The sequence below is a fragment of the Schistocerca gregaria genome, chromosome 3 (assembly GCF_023897955.1).
Source record: "Schistocerca gregaria isolate iqSchGreg1 chromosome 3, iqSchGreg1.2, whole genome shotgun sequence".
Classification (NCBI taxonomy): domain Eukaryota; kingdom Metazoa; phylum Arthropoda; class Insecta; order Orthoptera; family Acrididae; genus Schistocerca; species Schistocerca gregaria.
Genome location: NC_064922.1, coordinates 461,928,568 through 461,950,399, shown reverse-complemented (window position 1 = coordinate 461,950,399; position 21,832 = coordinate 461,928,568). Strand labels below are relative to the sequence as shown.

General features: G+C 43.6%; 2 protein-coding genes across 2 annotated transcripts in view; both read left to right on the top strand.

The window, feature by feature from the left end:
* The window catches only part of LOC126355424 (cytochrome P450 4d2-like), a 78,453-nt gene extending 64,472 nt beyond the window's left edge, over positions 1–13,981 (top strand). The window contains exon 4 of the mRNA XM_050005728.1: positions 13,790–13,981. Within this exon, the coding sequence (XP_049861685.1) occupies positions 13,790–13,981 (192 nt within the window). The remainder of the gene's footprint in view (positions 1–13,789) is intronic.
* A 2,246-nt stretch (positions 13,982–16,227) lies between these two features.
* LOC126355423 (cytochrome P450 4g15-like) overlaps positions 16,228–21,832 on the top strand; it is a 38,580-nt gene continuing 32,975 nt past the window's right edge. Inside the window, exon 1 of the mRNA XM_050005726.1 lies at positions 16,228–16,326. Within this exon, the coding sequence (XP_049861683.1) occupies positions 16,228–16,326 (99 nt within the window). The remainder of the gene's footprint in view (positions 16,327–21,832) is intronic.

The window sequence follows — 21,832 nt, the reverse complement described above, 5'->3', positions numbered from 1 at the left end:
AGTCGCTTCTGCCTTGGTGCCAATGATGGTCGTATGCGTGTCTGGCGCCGTGCAGGTGAGCGCCACAATCAGGACTGCATACGACCGAGGCACACAGGGCCAACACCCGGCATCATGGTGTGGAGAGCGATCTCCTACACTGGCCGTACACCTCTGGTGATCTTCGAGGGGCACTGAATAGTGCACGGTACATCCAAACCGTCATCGAACCCATCGTTCTACCATTCCTAGACCGGCAAGGGAACTTGCTGTTCCAACAGGACAGTGCACGTCCGCATGTATCCCGTGCCACCCAACGTGCTCTAGAAGGTGTAAGTCAACTACCCTGGCCAGCAAGATCTCTGGATCTGTCCCCCATTGAGCATGTTTGGGACTGGATGAAACGTCGTCTCACGCGGTCTGCACGTCCAGCACGAACGCTGGTCCAACTGAGGCGCCAGGTGGAAATGACATGGCAAGCCGTTCCACAGGATTACATCCAGCATCTCTACGATCGTCACCATGGGAGAATAGCAGCCTGCATTGCTGCGAAAGGTGGATATACACTGTACTAGTGCCGACATTGTGCATGCTCTGTTGCTTGTGTCTATGTGCCTGTGGTTCTGTCAGTGTGATCATGTGATGTATCTGACCCCAGGAATGTGTCAATAAAGTTTCCCCTTCCTGGTACAATGAATTCACGGTGTTCTTATTTCAATTTCCAGGAGTGTACGTTCAACGTACAGAACATGGTCACAGTCTCTCTGGTGCTCTGTTTTCCCCTCGGGATATTGCGCTAAATTTCCGTTTATTCCAACATTTACAATAATAATACTCATATTCAGTACAATAGCTACACTGCTGTATTGGAAAGTAGCCTAATTAGTTTCTTTGAATGTCGGCCAGTATATTGTAAGGGCGCCATTGTCACACGAGGACGTCCTAAGAAGAGGAAAGCCGGCTCTTGACTGAATAAATATAATTTTACAGAACATCTGAAAGATGTTTGATAATTAATACTGTTGTCTTGCTCTGTCAGGTACACACGGAAAATGCATTTTGCACCGTTCTTCGTAGTATAATCTCTTCTATGTATTTATTGTTGGCTAACCTACGGTGAAAACGCCTGCCTGTGCATCTTTGATTCCTTACCAAGCGTTGGCAGCTTAAGCAACTTGCGCTTTGTATTCGGTTGTGTAACGTCTTAGTTTTCGGATTTCGAACATACAGCCGTCTAAGTTCTACAGTCGGTTGATCTCACAAAGTGGCCTCGTAATATACAACTGAAATATTTCTATCTTTTACATTACAAGTATAATGCCATCGGATTATGTGCCATATTAAAGGTCAATGCTTCATATCTCTCCAGTCCAAGAAACTAATAAATTTAATTTTGCCTGGTACTTTTTAGAAAACGGACCTTGACGGGTTCGACTGAGAACACTCATTATCGAAATCACAGACAGTGTGATGTATTATAGAAACTGTCACTCTTTCCAAATATTTTGACAGCACTCCAGTTTTCGTAACGTCTCATGCCCACACTAAAACTTCACGGCCTTCAAAATGTGGCACAGCTTATCATACTGAATCTGTTACTTCCAAAAGCATGTTTCATGCGAGCGCGCGCGGCCAGTGGCGGCTCACTCATACAGTCTGTGCTCGGCAGTCCTTGGTCTGTGCTGAACTACCAGACAACAACGCCTAGTGCACACCCGAAGCAACAACAACAGTACATTCAAACGCACTGTCAGTGGGCGACGACTACTCTCAAATCACGATTCAGCGGTAGCTCTTGTAGCCGCCACTGGTCGCACGCGGTCGCGTCAGACATGCGTTTCGGAAGTAATAGATTCAGTATGATAAGCTGTGCCACGTTTTGAAGGACGTGAACCTGCGATGAAGATAAACGACAGATGCCGATAAATTTAACAGATGTATCGTCACCGGAGGGTTAGTATCCAAAAACAACCCCCGGAGTTAAAACATATTTAACTTAGAAATTTATGGCGACAAAAAACTTCATTGTGATATTAATCAATAAAGAAAGGCCCCAGTAGTTACCCAAGAGAGTAGTTAAATACTTCAAAATGGTAAATTAACAGGCACATGAATCATATACACTTCATAGACGTTACCACTAGAAAACAGAATTTCAAAGAATAAGTACATGTGACATCACTGAAAAATATCCCATACACTGTTCGATAGAATTTCAGTGAAAAATTGAAAAAAAAATTAAAAACTTACAGAAAGTGTCCATTACGTAAAACTTTATAAATTGATGCGAATGTAACATTAATTAACAGGCATATTAAGTGAAAAGTCTCTACCAGTTTTTTCACAATATACATAAATGACCTGGTAGATAACATCGGAAATTCACTGAGGCTTTTTGCAGATGATGCTGTGGTGTATCGAGAGGTTGTAACAATGGAAAATTGTACTGAAATGCAGGTGGATCTGCAGCGAATTGACGCATGGTGCAGGGAATGGCAATTGAATCTCAATGTAGACAAGTGTGATGTGCTGCGAATACATAGAAAGACAGATCCCTTATCATTTAGCTACGAAAAAGCAGGTCAGCAACTGGAAGCAGTTAATTCCATGAATTATCTGGGAGTACGCATAAGAGTGATTTAAAATGGAATGATCATATAAAGTTGATCGTCGGTAAAGCAGATGCCAGACTGAGATTCATAGGAAGAATCCTAAGGAAATGCAATCCGAAAACAAAGGAAGTATGTTACAGTACGCTTGTTCGCCCACTGCTTGAATACTGCTCAGCAGTGTGGGATCCGTACCAGATGGGGTTGATAGAGGAGATAGAGAAGATCCAACAGAGAGCAGCACGCTTCGTTACGGGATCATTTAGTAATCGCGAAAACGTTACGGAGATGATAGATAAACTCCAGTGGAAGACTCTGCAAGAGAGATGCTCAGTGCTCGGTACGGGCTTTTGTTGAAATTTCTCAAACATACCTTCACCGAAGAGTCAAGCAGTGTATTGCTCCCTCCTACGTACCATGAGGATAAAATCAGAGAGATTAGAGCCCACACAGAAGCATACCGACAATCCTTCTTTCCACGAACAATACGAGACTGGAATAGAAGGGAGAACCGATAGAGGTACCCTCCGCCACACACCGTCACGTGGCTTGCGGAGTATGGATGTAGATGTAGAAATGGACATTTTTTTATTAGAAGGCATGTTTTAGTGTAAAACCCTCATTGTTTCTTCACAACAAAGACATCCAGAATTCCACTCTTAAGAAATGTTCTAAGCAGAATAAGGAAATGTGTGTATGATACTAATAAACTATTTAATAAAAGCAATTAAATGGCTTTACAGAACAAATTAACTCCCCACATCCTAGTTTATCTAGTTAGACTTTCTTTAAGCTAGCTTCATTACGTTCAAAGGAATGTGTATTGAAGGCAACAAATCCTCTCATTTATGTTATTATTGCAGGCAAATATCACTTACCACACGGTCATATGTGTGCCGTCAGGTCATTAATAAAGTGTATACTCAAGGTAGGCAATATTTCGTAGTTAACACCTACAGATTAATAGTATATTCAGAAATGACGAAAGAAAACAGACAATGGAGCAAGATTTGTGGCATACAGTTTCTGTGTATAAATCTCTCAGAATTTGAAAAATCCGGATGAAAACAAATTTTACGCATCATTATTTTATCTCAGTCACTCACTACAATCGCGGATGCTCTGCTTTGTAAAGAACCTGAACGGCACTTACCGGGTCACACGCAGGTGAGGACTCGCCAGCTTCCTTAGCGGTGTTGATAAAGTAATCTCTTCCAAGCCACCAAGCGAGGTGGCGCAGTGATCAGCACACTGAACTCGCATTCGGGAGGACGACGGGTCGAACACTCATCAGGTCATCCTGCTGTAGGTTTCCGTGATATCCCTAAAATGGCTTTAGGGAAATGTCGGGATCTTTGAAAGGGCACGGCCGACTTCCTTCCCCATCCCCCCCTAATTCGATGGGACCAAGGACCTCGCTGTTTGGTCCCCTCCCTCTAATCAACAAATGCAACCGTCTTCCACGCCGGCTGCCGTGAACAACATAGGGTGCAGCCCGTTCGAGTAGCACCGACCAACAACGCCACTCGACGGCAGGTACACCAACTGCTCGACTCGTCTGAGGTGACGTAAATTCCCTCCCATGAATCAAATTTCTGCATAGGATGAATTCGTGGAGATGTAACATCGCTTGCTGGAGCCCCGCGAACAGATAGATAAAGAACAGACAGCAGAAGAAATGCAAGACATAAGCCACAACACCAGCCAATTAAAAGCCACAATACCGCCCAATGAAACAATTGAATAATTATTACAAGCACATTAGTTTGACGCAGTACGAAGACGTGTTTTAAATACACTGTCAGCCAGCCTACTACATATTGCCATTCCTAAGAAAATTTATTTGTGGACAAAATATGTTTACTCATTAATTCACTCAATATGTGTACAGTTCATTAACCTATTCACAAGAAGCAGGTTCAACCAATTCCTACATCACTCAAAAAGACACAACATCAGTATGTCGTAACCTCATAGAAGAACAGTATGAAAGTTTCATTCCGACAACACTCTATTTTCATTCTCTTCCATACGACTATGGTAAACTTAAACATTCTACACATGATGAAGTCCAAATTATTTTTCCATGTTGAGCCTCTCTAACTTGACGGGACTGGTCCCATGTAATAATGCAGATATTTCTTGATTTCATCCATTGCCACTGAGGACTTAAGATGTAATCGTATCAGAACATTATCTACGACTTCATGCACTATGTGTTTCACCATACGATCACGTTTTAATTTTCTAGCCACTGAAATCTTCTCCATTTGCAATAATGCCACTTGTCTTCCTTTGCCCATCAGTTCATGACGGAAAGTCAATAAGCTCAGGCCGCACGGGGTAGCCGCGTGGTCTAAGGCGTCTTCTCATGGCCCGCGCGGCTCTCCCCGTCTGAGTTTCGAGTCCTCCTTTGGGCATGGGTGTGTGGGTCATCCTTAGCGTAAGTTAGTTTAAGTTAGATGAAAATAGTGTGTAAGCTTAGGGACCGATGACCTTAGCATTTGGTCCCATAAGACCTTAACACAAATTTCCAAAAAAATTCCAATAACCTCATGGAAAATATTATCGAGCTCTTTGAAGTGTAACCCTGTACAGGGTGGCAGACTAGTGCTCCTATGAGCTAAACTGTTCATCAGGTATTCAGAACTGGAGAACGTTTAACCTGGCTCTTACGATTTTTTTATGCTTGGACCGATCTCCCTGGCTTTTCCATTATATAGGAGCAGTGTGTATGTAATCCACAGCTGCTCTGCTTTGTCGTCACATGGAAACCTGTCAATTTTTGACTCTCTAACCAAACCTCTCGTAAAATTAATCTTTGGCTCTCTGTCACGTGTGTCTCAATGCAATAATCTCTTCATTGTTGGGGAGCACGCGACAAAACATCAGGCACCACATTTATTTAATCAAGAATGTAGTGGATCTCAAAATTAAATTCACATAGGGCGAGGGCCTACGTTGCGAGTCTTCTATGTATTGATTTTCAGTGAAATATGAAGGCTAATGCACCGTGATCTGTCTGTACAATCGGGTTCTGCCGAGTGAAAAATAGCGGAATCGTTGAGACCCATAAATAATCGTGAGTGCTTCATACTATGTCATGTAGAATTTCCTTTCCTATGCTAACGAAACTCAGCTTGCTACCGCTATTGTGTTATGTTGTTTCTAACCACTTTAACTGGCTACTTGATGTAAATCAGCTCCTAGACCAAATTCGCTGGCGTCAGTCCCAAGATAAAAATGGTTTATTAAGATTTGGTAAACTCAGTAGTGCAATATTTAAAGTTGGTTCTTCATCTCATCAAACACATCGTTTTAACGGGTCCTCCATGGACAGACAGAATACTTCTAAATGAATTGCAAAGCCGGCGACAGTAAGAAACGTCCTTTAAGAAAATACTGATAATGATAACAGAAACCGAAGTAATAATGAAGTTGTATTTTTACGAGTTGGTACTATTAATTTTAAATTGCTATCAGTTTCTTCTGATCTGGCTCACTCCCTGCAGGCGAAATGGCATGTCATCAAAATTGTATGCTCTTCCTCGCCAATCGATATTTGAAGACCGAGAGTGACTCCAGCCTATTTAAATGTAGTTAAAACTTTATCCTGCGTGTCACATTTCACTTCTCAAAGCGTAGACGCAATCAGAATATCATCCGCGTCTAGTATTACATGCTACAGATGTAACTCCCCAAGAATCTTGTTCAAAGCTCGAACAATTGCTGCTGAGTAAATGTTTTAAGTGATGGCAACATCTTTTGTACAGGAATGCGATGAACTTTCAGCTTCTCTCTTCCTGCTCCAACTGCCAATAACTACTTGTCATATCCTAACTACTAAGTTAAAAACTGCCATTGAATTTCTGCAAATTGTTTTCGGTCCAATCTCGGTAAGGCAAAATAACACGACTAATAACTGAAGCTCCCACAGCAAATGTAGCTGACCGATTCTTTTTCATTACTGTACATGCTGGATTACAGTATGCGCTGGCTAAACTCTCAACACTGTCATATTCTCTCATACACTTGATCTCCATTTCTACAGTTTCTTTTCTAGCTAGCCGTACAGGATATAGTTTTATTTTTGACTGTTGAAGTGGTCGCATCTTAATTTGATTTTGATTTTCGGCGCGAGGAGTGGACTGGCGGTTTGAGGCGCCATGTCACGGATTGCGCGGCCTCTCCCGCCGGAGGTTCGAGGCCTCCTTCGGTCATGGGTGTGTGAGTTGTTCTTAGCGTTAGGTTACGTTAGGTTCGTTTAAGTGATGTGTGGGTCTGGGGACCGATGACCTCGGCGGTTTGGTCCCAAAGGAATTCACACACATTTGAACATTTTTGATGTTGATTTCCTTTCATCAGTTCAGATTTACCTGATAATACCTCTGTTAGCACATGTAAAACTTCTCGCAATTCTTTCCTGTAAGATGTGGGCAAGTTACCAAATAATCGATCTTTATCCCAGTTTCCGTGAAAACTTCGTGAATATTTCTTCTCTTCCTGTGGCTGTTTTATGTGTCACGTATAGCTCGCGCAGGATACGGTTTCCAATGTGCAGTGACAAGTTTTCGCCCAAAGCGCTGTCCGAGTTCTTTCGTTTGTTGAGAAGGAGAGTCCGATAAGCATTTTCCACCTTTCGACCTGTCAGCGATGACAGAATCGAGGTGTGCACCCTGCAATCTTTCTCAAAGGATTTAACAAAAACTATTCGGTATAAAAAATCATTTTTGCTTTGCTTATGGCGTTATATGTCAGGTTCATGATCATTTGCCCATCATTTCGTTAACGCTCACAGTTATTGTGATATTTACGTAAAACGTAAGACACTGTGCGGAATTCACAAACGTATTCAATGAAAAACAGAGGTCTTTATGATTTTGCGTTTCGTCCATATTACATAATACGTTATTAAGTATGAAATTTAGCTAACATATTGAATTTTTATTTTCACTTGGATAGAGCTACCTATCTGCGACCAATCTAGAGAAAACTGATCTGATGTAGCACACTCATTTGCGATCGCGCCACGCCATTGATAAAGACAGAGTGAAATATCCTCAACATTCCTCGTATTTCATAAACAGTTTCAGATATCGAAATGAGATCTCCCAAAACCATAGAATGCAAAGAGGAGAGAATTTTAACATTTCGTTATTAAGTAGAACTTCACTATCTACCGTGTTAGCCGGCCGCGGTAGTCTCGCGGTTCTAGTCGCGCAGTCCGGAACCGTGGGACTGCTACGGGCGCAGGTTCGAATCCTGCCTCAGGCTTGGATGTGTGTGATGTCCTTAGGTTAGTTAGGTTTAAGTAGTTCTAAGTTCGAGGGGACTGATGACCACAGCAGTTGAGTCCCATAGTGCTCAGAGCCATTTGAACCATTTTTTCTACCGTGTTATTCCAATAACTACAGACTTTTTCGGTGATAGAATGTAATGTTTAAAGGCCACCGACGTCTGGTGAAACGAGAAATGTTATGCTTTTTAGAACAACATACATGAATACATTACACGTTTTTTTTTTTACCGAAGATGTGCCTTTGCATAAGCTACTGACTTTGCTTATCTGCAGTTCCTCACGTAGTAAACTTAACAAACGACCGATCAGAATTCTCTCGCAGTTGTGTCCTCACAACATGTTAGTGTCGTGAGAGAGTGTAAACTCCGCTGTGTTTTGGCAAAAGAAGAAAATTTTCACATGGCAACCAGAGAAATGTGTAGATTTTACTCAAAATTCGCCACTCATGACGCTTCTCTAAAAGTTACAATTACTTAACAAGCCAGGCGAAAATAAATCGCTGAATTTTCGGTGGAATTCAAAAAATGGTCCAAGTGGCTCTAAGCACTAAGGGACTTAACATCTGAAGTCATCAGTCCCCTAGACTTAGAACTATTTAAACCTAACTAACCTAAGGACATCACAACCATCCATGCCCGAGGAAGGATTCGAACCTGCGAACGTAGCAGCAGCCTGGTTCCGGACTGAAGCGCCTAGAACCACTCTGCCACAGCGGCCGGTTTGGCGGAATTCTCTTTGGATACTAACGCAAGTGACAGTAGAACTTTTTGGATGGTTACCTTGCAAGTGTGGGCGTGGACGGGTCCCACTTTACAAAAAATGTGAGAGTAGGCTTCATTTTACAACATCACTTCCCCTCCAGCGAGCGGCACTACTCCAATACCGATCTGAGCGACCCCCGCCACTGCCGCTGTTCCCATGCTTCCCTAGCCCATTGAGCACTGCATTGGCTCCTTACTTAGCTTGCATTTATCGCGAATCTCTTGCCCAACGTAAAGTCCCGAGCGACAGGAAAAAAGCGCAGGTGACGCCTGATTAGGGTAGAAGGATGGATCCTCAGAATTACAGACCAATATCCTTAACATCGGTTTGTTGCAAGATTCTCGAACATATTCTCAGTTCGAATATAATGAATTTCCTTGAGATAGAGAAGTTGCTGTCCATGCATCAGTAAAGGTTTAGAAAGCATCGCTCCTGCGAAACGCAACTCGGCCTTTTTTCACATGATATCTTGCGAACCATGGATGAAGGGTATCAGACGGATGCCATATTCCCTGACTACTGGAAAGCGTTTGACTCGGTGCCCCACTGCAGACTACAAACTAAGATACGAGCATATGAAATTGGTTCCCAAGTATGTGAGTGGCTCGAAGACTTCTTAAGTAATAGAATTCCTGTACGTTGTCCTCGATGGTGAGTGTTCATCGGAGGTGAGGGTATCAACTGGAATGCCCCAGGAAAGTGTGGTAGGTCCGCTGTTGTTTTCTATCTACATTAATGATATTTTGGATAGTGTGGATAGCAATGTGCGGCTGTTTGCTGATGGTGCTGCGGTGTACGGGAAGATGTCGTCGTTGAGTGACTGTAGGAGGATGCATGTTGACTTGGACAGGATTTGTGATTGGTGTCACGTAGATTAAATATTTGGGCGTAACATTGCACAGCGATATGAAGTGGGGCAAGCATGTAATGGCAGTTGTGGGGAAGGCGGATAGTCGTCTTCGGTTCATTGGTAGAATTTTGGGAAGATGTGGCTCATATGTAAAGGAGACCGCTTATAAAACACTAATACGACCTATTCTTGAGCACTGCTCGGGCGTTTGGGATATCTATCAGGTCGGATTGAGGGAGGTCATAGAAGCAATTCAGAGGCGGGCTGATAGATTTGTTACTGGTAGGTTTGATCATCACGCGAGTGTTACGGAAACGCTTCAGGAACTCGGGTGGGAGTCTCTAGAGGAAAGGAGGCGTTCCTTTCGTGAATCGCTACTGAGGAAATTTAGAGAACCAGTATTTGAGGCTAACTGCAGTACAGTTTTACTGCCGCCAACTTACATTTCGCGGAAAGACCACAAAGATAAGATAAGAGAGATTAGGGCTCGTACAGAGGCATATAGGCAGTCATTTGTCCCTCGTTCTGTTTGTGAGTGGAACAAGGAGAGAAGATGGTGGATTGCGGAGTATGTATGTAGATGTAGATATGGATGTATAGCATCTAGCGGCCACGGAATTTTGCACGCACTATAAACTGGCGCTGCAGTTCCATCCTCTGTCTTCTTCTTAGTAACTGTAACCCCTAAACACATCAAAGTCTCTCCTTCTTTTCCGACTATTCCGCTGAAATTAACCTCCATTTCTCCATTCTTATCAAGAATACTTAAATACCCTCTCCAAGAATCAATTCTATACCTTCTTCCGGTTACCACTCATTACCAAAAGATTTTAACCGGAGTTAGAGAGTCAGTAATCAATACAGTCACATCAAAGTATCTTCCCAAGACTTTGCAGCCATTGATCATTTTTCCCGTTAAAGCATGACTTCTGTGACCAGTGGCTGTGTCTGCATGCACACTGTTTCCAGGAAGTACAGGTACCTCATCTGTTTCACTAAGGTGTTCAAATAAGTACTGAGACGTAGCAGCTGCATCAAGTCTAAAACTGACGCAACTTTACGACAACATACACTAAGTTCAATCACAGGAATCAGTGTCATTCACGGGCGGATACAGAACTTTTTTCTGCGTGGGAACAAGGATTGGAAGGGTGAACATGTTTCTATAGTATTTCGTAGTGTAATTAAAAAAAAAAAAAAAAGATGCACACCACCCGCCCACCCACCCACACCCACCCACCCACTCACACTCACACACACACACGCACACACATACACACACACACAAATATGTATGTCTGTGTGTTTGTTTGTGTATGTGGATGTGTATTAGAAATTAATTTTATTAAAGCCATTATCACATGTATGGCCATATTAGAAATATAATTTTAGTACATTCATAATTTTATCACAGTCATTATTACATATGATGCAATGACAGTTTCCTACAGAAGATATCGAACACTTCCTCAGCGTTTATTATTGATACAATACCTTGATGTGTATGCGCCAGTGCAAATCCATTTAAACGATTATCTGGATCCTGTTGAGAAGATATGTCTTCAGAAGGCGTAATCTTGAGAAAGGTCCCTCCACAGAGCCGGTTGTTACAGGAAATGTGTGAAATAACTGGCACAAGACTCTAATATTTGGCAGCACCCTTGCTCTTCATACGCCTCTGTCTTTTCCATATTTTCGTTAATTTGTTGTCAGATTTGTACCTCTTCCTTTGCAGACAAAAAACAAGGAAGGTCGTCTTTGTATGGTTCAGCAGTTTGCAAAACGTGCACTGTATTGCGACAGCAATTTTTGTAGATGCCGGATTCGTTTTAGCTGAGTTATCGTACTTTACAATCTGACGTAGCACTTATCGCCTGGGCAACGAATTGTAAAATAGTGCATTGCCGACAAATATTTTGCTGCCTTGATTCATTATTATCACTTCGCCTACTTATTCAGTATTTTTTAAGCCGGCTATGTTCTCTTTCAGGGTTTAATCTACAGCCAGACCAAACTTCACGAAGTTAGAGAGTGGTTCTACCTTGGAAAGGTGACAGACAGACAAAGTTACCATTAAATTTGTAATATTGGTGACTGAACTAGCTGATGTCTGATAAAACGGCAATAAGGTACTATTTACCAACAAGAGGACTTTAGCGAAATGTCAAGGCTCGGTGGCAGTACTACTTCTTACTATCGACGAAAAGAATCCAAAGAGATCAAACATTTACCGGAAATATCTGAATGTGTAAACTTGAACGCAGCCCTAGAAACTTATAGTTACTTCGCAAAGTAAAAGATTTAACTTTACTTGAATAACAAGGGAAACTTGCCCTTAACTCATTTATCTGCTACGCAATGACGAAACGATAAAAGGCACCATGTTACTGTAAATTCTGACAAGAAAAGAAACAAAAAGGCATAACAGAACCAGCCACCCTGACGTTCTATTAATTCCAGGTTTTCAGAATTTTTTAAACTCAAAATTACATTCTGCCCGTATGTAATTACGCCCAGATTCATCGTCTCTCTCTGTCTCTCTCGGACTGTCCTGGGTGAGGGGCACGTGCCCCCGTGCCGCCCCCCCCCCCCCTCCCCACCCCGCCCCACAATCCACCCTTGCTGTCATTTACAGTTCGTACTTCGTCTCTTAATAGTTCGACTTCAAAGTATTCAGTACCGCGTTGAGTCATTTTATTTCTCGGATATAACCCATTAAATTGTACATATGTTCAGGAGCAGACCCGTCCAAAACTAGATTTAGTTTACTGGCATTCGTTCGTTTTGTCTGTGCCTGTCGTCCGTATCTCGGAGAGTTGATCCAGGAATGTGTCTTGTGCGGCATGTTAGTGCCCTATTACAGAATAATTTTCCCTCCTCTCGTCATTTATAAAGCAGTTATCATTGTCATGTCATTGTATTGCAAACGATTGTCGTTTATGTGAATCCTCAGTGGGCTCCCAATATCGTTTTGCCGCAGTGCTTCTAGTCGTTGAAATTATTGATTGTGCCTTGTTCCTGCTCACCGCTTGTTCCTTCACTGCCAGTCTGTTCTAAACGACCTGAACCCAACTTCACAAACTTTTTTGTGAACAAAGATTAGACAATCAGTACCAAAGAGATTACAATCGTCCATACCAGTGCATCCAGCATTCTACATAAGTTCACAATCGATCTTCAATTTATGTGTGCATCAGCCACATCATCCAGGCACCCCTCCCATTTTTGTGGGGGGTGCTGTAGTTCAGCCATATTTGCTAATGTTCACAGTGGTGGGCTCAGAAAGACAAATCATACTATTTGAATGTTGTGGAGGAAGAAGTGTTATGAACACAAAACAATTCAGAATACAAGAAAAGCTAGAGATATTATGAGAGCAAGGCAACAGCCGATAAAAGCATAGTTATCAAGTAACTGTTAACACAAGACAACACACACTGAAACAAACAACATAGACACTTAAGTAATGTATATCCTGCAACTTGCAGAAAAAGACAGAAATTGTTTGTTCAGAAATGACTTGTCCATTAATTTTCGTGTGAAAACCGGGTGGACCGGGAATCCATGGAAATGTGCTCTACACTAGCCTGCTGGAGCGTGTCTGCACTGCTTGTGGCCTAGCCTGTGAAGGGGAAGGAAAATCTAAACGCACAGCTGAGGGACCCCTATGACTAGGGGCAAACAAAAACTCATGCCAAAGGGCAGACTGTTCATTTGTATTGTATGCTGGTTTAAGGCAGTCAGCCGATATCATATCCCCCTTTCCATTCCTACCAACGCTGAAAGAATTTTTTTCATTTATCCCAGTCAACCATGAAATACTGCCAAGTTTGGGCAGTGTTTCGAAGGCAGAAACGCATAACATTGTGTTGGATAAGACAGATGGCGTTGTCACAGCTGTCTTATGTTTGTCTCGATCTGCCATCGGAATCTGTGCGAAAGTTTGGCACAATCAGTGACACTAAGGAACAAGCACAACTCAAAATATTGTTGAAGTCAGACATATTTGGAACTGGGTATCTGTCAGGGAAAGTGCGATCGTTGAGATCCCTGTAATCCTCACAAATGCACCACGATCCGTTTTTCTTTTCTATCATTTGCAATGGCGATGCCCAAGCACAGTGTGAACTACACACCGTTCCATCTGAATCTGTTTCATGAAACGCATCGTTAGCAGTGTGTAATTTTTCAGAAGGTAAGCTCCTTGGCCTTCTAGCCATGAGCGGGCCAGAAGTAGTGCTTATGAGGTGTGTACTAGAGTGCCCCTCACAGTAACGTGGGCCATAACAGGACCTGTCAATGCCGGGAACTCTCCCAGAAGCATCTGACCGAAGTCGTTGTCCGCTGGCGGTGAGTCGAAGGAGAGGCGAGCAGAAGAAGGGGCAGTTGTTGCATCATTCAGGCGCCGTAGCTCCGGGAGCTTGTTCTCCAACTACTGTTCCACACGAGCGCTCAGCATTCGGACGAAAACGGCGCCAGTGACAATTCACGCGTCGCGGACGACCAGGAAATCTTCACGGGGCCGAAATCGGTGGTGTCGCGCAGTAACAACCCGGCGCGGTAACGAGCTTAGACAATTTTGGGAATTTGTCGTACATTACTATGGGACCAAACTGCTGACGTCATAGGTCCCTATGCTTACACACTACTTAATCTAACTTAAAACTAACTTATGCTAAGATGCTGAGGATAACAAAGACACCCATGCACGAGGGAGGACTCGAACCTTGGCAAGGCCTCCCAGACCGCGCGGCTACTCCATGCGACCCGCGTGTTTAGAAGAAACAAGTACATCCATCAGGCAGCGGTGTACCAAATCAGGTGCTAAAGAAAAGTCCTTGAGGAAGTCTGCTCCTAATATCGGGCCTGAAACATCAGCAATCGCAGATGTACACTTAGGAGCAAACTCGTCGTCAAATGTCAACGTTAAAATCTTTTTGCCTAACGTGGGAATGTGCGAATTATTTGATACCGTCAAAAAATCGAAGTTGCAAGTGAATCAGAGGATTTCTGGTAGATGTCCATGCCTCACTGCAGTAAGTCAGAATTAATAAAATGCATAGATCGTAAATGTTGCTGTTTAGGAACATCAGAGACTTTGTTTTGGAAAACTGCAGGCCACAGTGGCCGAGCAGTTCTAGGCGCTTCAGTCTGGAACGGTGCGACCGCTACTGTCGCAGGTTCGAATCCTGCCTCGGGCATGGATGTGCGTGATGTCCTAAGGTTAGTTAGGTTTAAATAGTTCTAAGTTCTAGGGGACTGATGACCTCAGATGTTAAGTCCCATAGTGCTCAGAGCCATTTGAACCATTTTTTTTCTTTGGAAAACCCTTTTAGTTTACCCAAAACATTCAGATAATTTTTACCCTTTTGTTTAGTTATTTCACTGTATTTCTTTTAGTAGGCTGAATCAGTGGCATGATTCTGAACAGCTGTTTTTATAGGTTTCGTCGAAAGTGAGTCATATTATTCCTCAAACCAATTAACTCAGTCAGAGCGACAATTCACACTCATTACTTAGATCTATAGTTCCGCTGACGATTTCCGAATGATATGTGGTGCTATATCCACTTCTAAAGCATGCTATGTCCTGTCCTTTTATTAATTTAAATGTTTTTTCCATGAACATATTTTTTTGTGAATACCATGTTTATCAGTTAAAAAATTGGTTCAAATGGTTCTAAGTACTATGGCACTTAACATCTCAGGTCATCAGTCCTCTGGAACTTAGAACTACTTAAACCTAACTAACCTAAGGTCATCTCACACATCCATGCCCGAGGCAGGATTCGAACCTGCGACCGTAGCGGCCGCCCGGTTCTAGACTGAAGCAACTAGAACCGCTCGGCCACCAGAAGCCGGCCTTGTCAGTTAAAAGAAGATAAGTAAATAGCTTTTTATGTCAATTCTCTTCCTTTCTTGTAAAAGAGATTGATTACATTAATTTTAATACGTCCCTAAAGTAATGGAACGGAGCTTACAAGCGTCTTAATATAACAAATTGGCCGCGCGGTATTAGCCGAGCGGTCAGGGCGCTACAGTCGTGGACTGTGCGGTTCTTGTATAAATTTCACAGTTAACTAGATAGCACATACCATCACACAGATTGAACACATTTCAACCGTTATTTGACATAGTGCCTCCTGGACTGTAACGTCAAGAGCTCAAACTGCACTGTAGCCGTTGTTTACAATTATCTCACAGCTGGCCTGAGCGAACGTCATACATCACTATGGCGCCCTCTACACATGCGCCATGTTACAGAAATGCAGCCGAGCGGGATTAGCCGAGCGGTCTTAGGCGCTGCAGTCAGGGACTGTGCCGCTGGTCGCAGCGGAGGTTCAAGTCCTCCCACGGGCATGGGTGTGTGTGTTTGTCCTTAGGATAATTTAGGTTAAGTAGTGTGAAAGCTTAGGGACCTTAGCAGTTAAGTCCCGCAAGATTTCACACACATTATAACAAATTGCGTGACGAAACTTAATATATATTGGAAATTGGCGGATCACTTGGCCTACTTTCCTGTAGGCTAATGAACTCCAATTATTTAAAAATGAATTGTCTTTCTATGGCTCGTTACTGATGTTAATCTCTTTGTTCCAACAGAAAGTTCTTTTCCGACCGTGGTTTCACTCAGAATTCATCATGTGGAGCACAGGATTAAGTCGTAAGTTAGCATCACATACGTCTGTCATCAACAACCTAGTCAGACGTGCGATTGCATATAAGAAGATGAACAAAGCCAACTCGTCTTTCAACAGTAGGAAGGCCCTGATGGACACCCTGATGGAATCCGAGATACAGATGAGTGACGAAGAAATCTACGATGAGGTAAGTGGCCGAAATTCAGATTTCATTATGCATATGTAGCAGCTATTGGTTCTAAATCGATGTTTCAAAAATTTACTCACTTTACCATTTAAGTTACGCTCCTGCTGCAGATTCGGCGAGTACACTTTCGTTTGAGAATTATTTTTATGAGAGTCAAGCACGACCAACTTATCTGGAGTTATCTGTGTTGCTACTAGTTTAATTTTTAAACTTATTGCGTGTTTGAATGCATACTAGGCAAAGTCTTTCGTTGTAACAGCAGTGTACTGTGAAGTAGCGCCGCCTGCATGACGCTTGTATCGACCCTCGTATCGCTACCGGCTCTTGTTTATTGCGTCAATGCATAAATTGTTTTCCATATTGGCATTCGGTTACTGTGGGTTTATTTATCGATTGTCATTTTTTATTAGTAGTCCACTCTTGCTATTTAAGTTTACATATTGTCGTTTTGTCATTTGGAGATAGTAAATGGAGATCTGGACGCTAGAAAAGGGAATGTCAAGTGGAAAAATCATATTTCCAAAATATTCTTCTGTTTGAGTTCAGCAGAGGGATGGAAGCAATGGCGGCAGTCACAAACATTTGTGTCGTGTATAGGGGTAATGCCACTGGACAGAACATGGCAAGAAAAAGATTTATTCGTTTTAAGGAGAAACGTTTTGACGTTACCCTCTGCGATCAGGGAACTTCTTCCAGATTTGATGATCGTCTAAACAAACTGATACACAATTATCAACATCAGTGTACTCGAGAACTGGTAAACGTGAGGAGCTGTGATGATTCCACCATCGTGCGACATTTGCATAGAGTGGGAGAGATTCAAATATCGGGTGAGTGGGTACCGCAGGCTCTATAAGCCAAAATCACGAAACTCTGCGGATGGCCATATGTGTATGTCTGCTGCAAGCAGACTGGCTGGTGAACAACACCGACCATTCCCATTACGTATCACTACTGGAAACGAGAAATGGTGCCTTCATGCTAATATAAGGAAAAGAAAGCAATGGTTGATCCCAAACAAAGCAGCAGCTCCCCATACACAGATTTGCACATATCATTTATCGATAAAAGATAATGTTAGATGTGGTGGAACAGCAACGGTGCTGAATTGCTTTCCCGAGATGTAACCCTTCGCTGTTGCATTTATTGTCAACAACTGAGACACCTTGCAGACGCAGTCCAAGAACAGTGACCAGCAAGACTGCACGAAGTGTTGCTACCCTATGATAACTCTAGCCTGCATTCCGCTAGACCAGCAGTTGCGTTGGGAAGTCCTATCGCACCCACATACTCCACCCGAAAAGTATCCTGACCCTCGGCTGAATATGACTTACAAGGTGGTGGTGTCCTCGATCAGTAATGCTGGAAGTCAATACAGTGTTGGCTCACACTTAGTCTTGACGATAGCTTCCACTCTCGCAGGCATGCATTCAATCAGCTGCTGGAAGGGTTTTTAGAGAACAGCAGCCCATTCTTCAAGGAGTTCTGCACTGAGGAGAGGTATTGATCTCGGTCGGTGAAATCTGGCACGAAGTCGGCGTTTCAAAACAACCCAAAGACCCAAGGTGTTCTATAGGATTCAGGTCAGTACTCCGTACAGGCCAGTCGATTACAGGTATGTTATTGTCGTGTAACGAATCCGCTACAGGCCGTGAATGACGAACAGGTGCTCGATCGCATTGAAATATGCAGTCACCATCTCCGAATTGCTCCTCAACAGTGGGAAGCAAGAAGTTGGTCAAAACATCGATGCGGGATTGTGCTGTGATAGTGCCACGCAAAACAACATGGGGTGGAAGCTGCCTCCATGAAAAACACGACCACACCGTAGCTCCATCGCCACGAAATTTTACTGTTGCCACTACACACTCTAGCACATGACGTTCACCGGGCACTCGCCATACCCACATCCTGCCATCGGATCGTCACTTTGTGCAGTGTGATTCGTCTCTCCACACAACGTTTTTCCACTGACCAATCGGCCAATGTTTACGCTCCTTACACCAAGCGAGACGTCCTTCGGCATTTTACGGCGTGATGTGTGGCTTATGAGCAGCCGCTCGACCATGAAATCCGAGTTTTCTCACCTCCCACCTTACTGTCATAGTATTTGCAGTGGATCCTGATGCAGTATGGAATTCCTGTGTGATGGTCTGGATAGATGTTTGCCTATTACACATTACGACCCTCTTCAACTGTCAGCGGTCTCTGTCAGTCAACAGATGTTCTTTTCTGCCGTACGTGTCCCTTCACGTTTGCACTTCACTATCACATCGGAAACGATGTACCCACGGATGTTTAGAAATGTGGAACATTCGCGTGCAGACGTATGACACAAGGGACACCCAATCAAAAATGGTTCAAATGGCTCTGAGCACTATGGGACTTTACATCAGAGGTCATCAGTCCCCTAGAACATAGAACTACTTAAACGTAACCAACCTAAGGACATCACACGCATCCATGCTCGAGGCAGGATTGCAGCATTCGAGCCTGCGATCGTAGTAGTCGCGCCGTTCCAGACTGTAGCGCCTAGAATCACTCGGCCTGCCCGGCCGGCGACACCTAATCGCCTGACCATGTTCGAAGTCCGCGAGTTCTGCGGAGCGCCCCATTCTGCTCTCTCACGATGTCTTACGAATGCTGAAGTCGCTGATATGGAGTACTTGGCAATTGGTCGCAGCACAATGCACCTAATATGAAAAACGTATGTTTTCGGGGGTGTCCGGTTACTTTTGATCATGTACTGTAGACCCAAAGCATCTGGTACATCAGCCTAATATTGTGTAGCGCCCCATAAAGCGCGCAGAAGTACCGCAACACGTCGTGCCATGGACTCGACTACTGACTGCATTAGTAGAGGAGGGAACTGACACCATGAATACTGCAGGGCTGTCCATTAATCTGTAAGACTACGACGGGGTGGAGAACTCTTCTGAACAGCACGTTGCCTGTCAGAGTTGTGTCTAGAAGTATTAAGTGTCCCTGTTTCTCCAACTGCACACGCCCCACGTCATTACAGAGCCTCAACCAGCATGAACAGTCCCCAGGTTCCATGGATTCATTAGGTTGTCTCCAAACCCGTACAAGTGCGTACGCTTGATATAATTTGAAACGAGACTCGCCCGAACAGGAAACATGATTCCAGTGATCAACAGTCCAATGTCGGTGTCGACGGGCCCAAACGAGGCGTAAAGATTTGTATGGTGCCGTCATCAAGGGTACTCGAGTTTCGTTGAGAGGTTCGCACACTGACAATTGTGGATGGCCTAGCATTGAAATCTGCAGCCATATGTGGAAGAGTTGCACTTCTGTTACACTGAATGATTCTCTTCGGTCGTCGTTGGTCCCCTTGCTGCAAGATGCCGGAGGTTTGATGTTTTAGCGGATTCCTGAAATTCACTGTCCAAACCTGGCTCTGAGCACTATGGGGCTTAACATCTGTGGTCATCAGTCCCCTAGAACTTAAAACTACTTAAACCTAACTAACATAAGGACATCACACACATCCATGCCCGAGGCAGGATTCGAACCTGCGACCGTAGCAGTCGCGCGGTTCCGGACTGAGCGCCTAGAACCGCTAGACCACCGCGGCCGGCTCACTGTACACTCGTGAAACATTCGTACGGGAAAATCCCCACTTCATCGCTACCTCGGAGATTTTGTGTCCCATCTCTCGTGAACCAACTATAACACCACGTTTAACTCATTTCAATCTTGATGACCTGTCATTGTAGCGGCAGCAAACGATCTAACAGCTCCTTCATACTGTGTTGTCTAATATAGGCTTTTCCGACCGAAGCGCCGTATATATACTTATGGTCTGATGCGGCCTACCTCGAATTCCTCTCCTGTGCCAACCTCTTTATCTCAGAGTCGCCAATGCAATTTGGTGGATGTATTCGAATCTCTGTCTTGCTCTACAGTTTTTGCCCTCTGTAGCTCCACTTAGTACCATGGAAGTAATCCCTGACGTCTTTATGGATGTCCTATCATCCTGTCCCTTGTACTTGTCACTGTTTTCTGCATATTCCTTTCCTTTCCAATCCTGCGCCGAACCTCCTCATTCCTTACCTTATAAATTTACAATATTCGTCTTCGGTCCCGGGTTCGATCCCCGCCACTGCCTAAATTTTGATAAATAATCAGCATTGGCGGCCGAATACTTCCGGCATAAGAAGTCAGCCTCATTCTGCCAACGGCCTTGTCAAAGAGGGTGGAAAAGCGGATAGAGGTTCAGGGCACTCTCTTGTCCTAGGGGTGGGAAATTGCCCCTAAAGGGGGAAGAATCATCAATGATCAACGACATGAGGATGCAGAAGGCAATGGAAACCACTGCATTAAAGACACGTAACGTGTATCCACAGGACATGTGGCCTGTAGTTGAAGAAGTGTCATGATGATCTCTCCGTTGGAAAAAGATTCCGGAATAGTCCCCCATTCGGATCTCCGGGAGGGGACTGCCAAGGGGAAGGTTACCAAGAGAAAAAGATTGAATAATCAACGAAAGGATAATGTTCTACGAGTCGGGGCGTGGAATGTCAGAAGCTTGAATGTGGTAGGGAAACTAGAAAATATGAAAACGGAAATGCAAAGGCTCAAGCTAGATATAGTAGGGGTCAGTGAAGTGAGGTGGAAGGAAGACAAGGATTTCTGGTCAGATGAGTATCGGGTAATATCAACAGCAGCAGAAAATTGTATAACAGGTGTAGGATTCGTTATGAATAGGAAGGTAGGGCAGAGGGTGTGTTACTGTGAACAGTTCAGTGACCGGGTTGTTCTAATCAGAATCGACAGCAGACCAACACCGACAACGATAGTTCAGGTATACATGTCGACGTCGCAACCTGAAGATGAACAGAAAGAGAAAGTGTATGAGGATATAGAAAGGGTAATGCAGTATGTAAAGGGGGACGAAAATCTAATAGTCATGGGCGACTGGAATGCAGTTGTAGGGAATGGAGTAGAAGAAAAGGTTACAGGAGAATATGGGCTTGGGACAAGTAATGAAAGAGGAGAAAGGCTAATTGAGTTCTGTAACAAGTTTCAGCTAGTAATAGCGAATACCCTGTTCAAGAATCATAAGAGGAGGAGGTATACTTAGAAAAGGCCGGGAGATACGGGAAGATTTCAATTAGATTACATCATGGTCAGACAGAGCTTCCGAAATCAGATACTGGATTGTAAGGCGTACCCAGGAACAGATATAGACTCAGATCACAATATAGTAGTGATGAAGAGTAGACTGAAGTTCAAGACATTAGTCAGGATGAATCAATACGCTAAGAAGTGGGATACGGAAGTTCTAAGGAATGACGAGATACGTTTGAAGTTCTCTAACGCTATAGATACAGCAATAAGGAATAGCGCAGTAGGCAGCACAGTTGAAGAGGAATGGACGTCTCTAAAAAGGGCCATCACAGAAGTTGGGAGGGAAAACATAGGTACAAAGAAGGTAGCTGCGAAGAAACCTTGGGTAACAGAAGAAATACTTTAGTTGATTGAT